Source organism: Laccaria bicolor, genomic scaffold (assembly GCF_000143565.1).
Source record: "Laccaria bicolor S238N-H82 LACBIscaffold_17 genomic scaffold, whole genome shotgun sequence".
In the NCBI taxonomy this organism is placed as follows: domain Eukaryota; kingdom Fungi; phylum Basidiomycota; class Agaricomycetes; order Agaricales; family Hydnangiaceae; genus Laccaria; species Laccaria bicolor.
The window spans coordinates 289,440-290,671 of record NW_001889888.1 but is presented as its reverse complement, the minus strand read 5'-3'; the positions used below and the strand labels follow the sequence as shown (position 1 = coordinate 290,671).

Sequence of the window (1,232 nt, the reverse complement as noted above, 5' to 3'; positions counted from 1 at the left end):
GATGCTTGTCGTCCTTTTGTCATTGTTGTAATTGGTGGGCGCGTTGTCGTTTTTGGGGTGCTGGGCGGTCATCTTGTGGGTGTCATCTTCGTTTCATGGGTGGTTGTCTTCGTGGGCAGTCATTGACGTTGGTGGGCAGTTGTGGTTGCGTTGTGATGTGGCACCATCCTCGTCCCTGTTGGTGTCGTGCTGTTGTGGTCGTGCCCTGTTGTTGTCGTGTCGCATCGTCGAATTGTTGCCATGTCGCAGACAGTGACGTGGCCCCTGGATCTGGTGTGAGTCGGCCATATGGGACAAGAGGGGGTGGGTGCACTGACCTGATCAGCTTGGACAGTGACAACAGCATGCGTTGTCACCGTCCAGACGATGTGGCACATCTGGCACATCGTCTTCATGTCCTGGGCGCTCATCAATGGTTGTGGGTGGTTGGTGATGACGTTTCCATTGTTGTGTGTCGTTGGCATCGTTGGCATGTCGTCGTCGTTGATGTGGGTGGTTGTGGTTTGTCACGGTGGTGAGGGATGGTGGATGGTTGTGAGATGGTGGTGTGGAAGGAAGGAGTGACGTGGCGACGTTTCAAGCCACAGCATGTCACACATATGACACCCCGTGCCTTGGTGCATATATAGCTACCTTTAGTTTAACATATAATAAAGCCTGTATGGCTCAGTTGGCTTTAGCGTTGCTATAATTGACAATGTTGAGGGTTCAATTCTCTTAGGTGCAAAAATTCTCTTTTTACTTAAATATAGTAAGGACACTATAAATATTGTGTTTATATGTATTCTAATGGTATATTGGTCTTCCATGGAATCCATGTGGAATGCTCCATGGAATCCAATGTGGATATGCCTGCATTCCATGACCATTCCATGGTCATTCCATATGGAATCCATGAGGTCTATGGAATAAGAAACTGGCTGGGTCCTCAGCCATGGAATCCATATGGAATTCTTCATGGATTCCATACGGAATAACCCAGGGAAGGTAGAGACCTCGGAAATATGCACATTTCCAAATGAAAAATACCAATAAAATAGGGGAAAAATCAGAAATAAAAATAGGGGATGGTACTCTCTGTTAGTGATGATGTTGGGCACTGTTTTCAGGGTCCAGGGCACATTGCCAAATATGGTAATATAGCCAAAAATAGCCAGAAAATGGCCAGAAAATCAGAAAAAAATGGTAAGGTGGTGCTCACTGTTGGTGATGACATTGAGGTTGTTTTCAGG

General features: G+C 46.5%; 1 protein-coding gene across 1 annotated transcript; it reads right to left on the bottom strand.

Moving 5' to 3' along the window:
- Window positions 1-93: 93 nt before the first annotated feature.
- Window positions 94-473, bottom strand: LACBIDRAFT_328510 (uncharacterized protein; the record flags this gene model as incomplete). Its single annotated transcript, XM_001882458.1, has 2 exons — window positions 94-264; window positions 318-473. 2 exons carry the CDS (start codon window positions 471-473, stop codon window positions 94-96), a joined length of 327 nt encoding a protein of 108 aa, XP_001882493.1.
- Window positions 474-1,232: the final 759 nt, after the last annotated feature.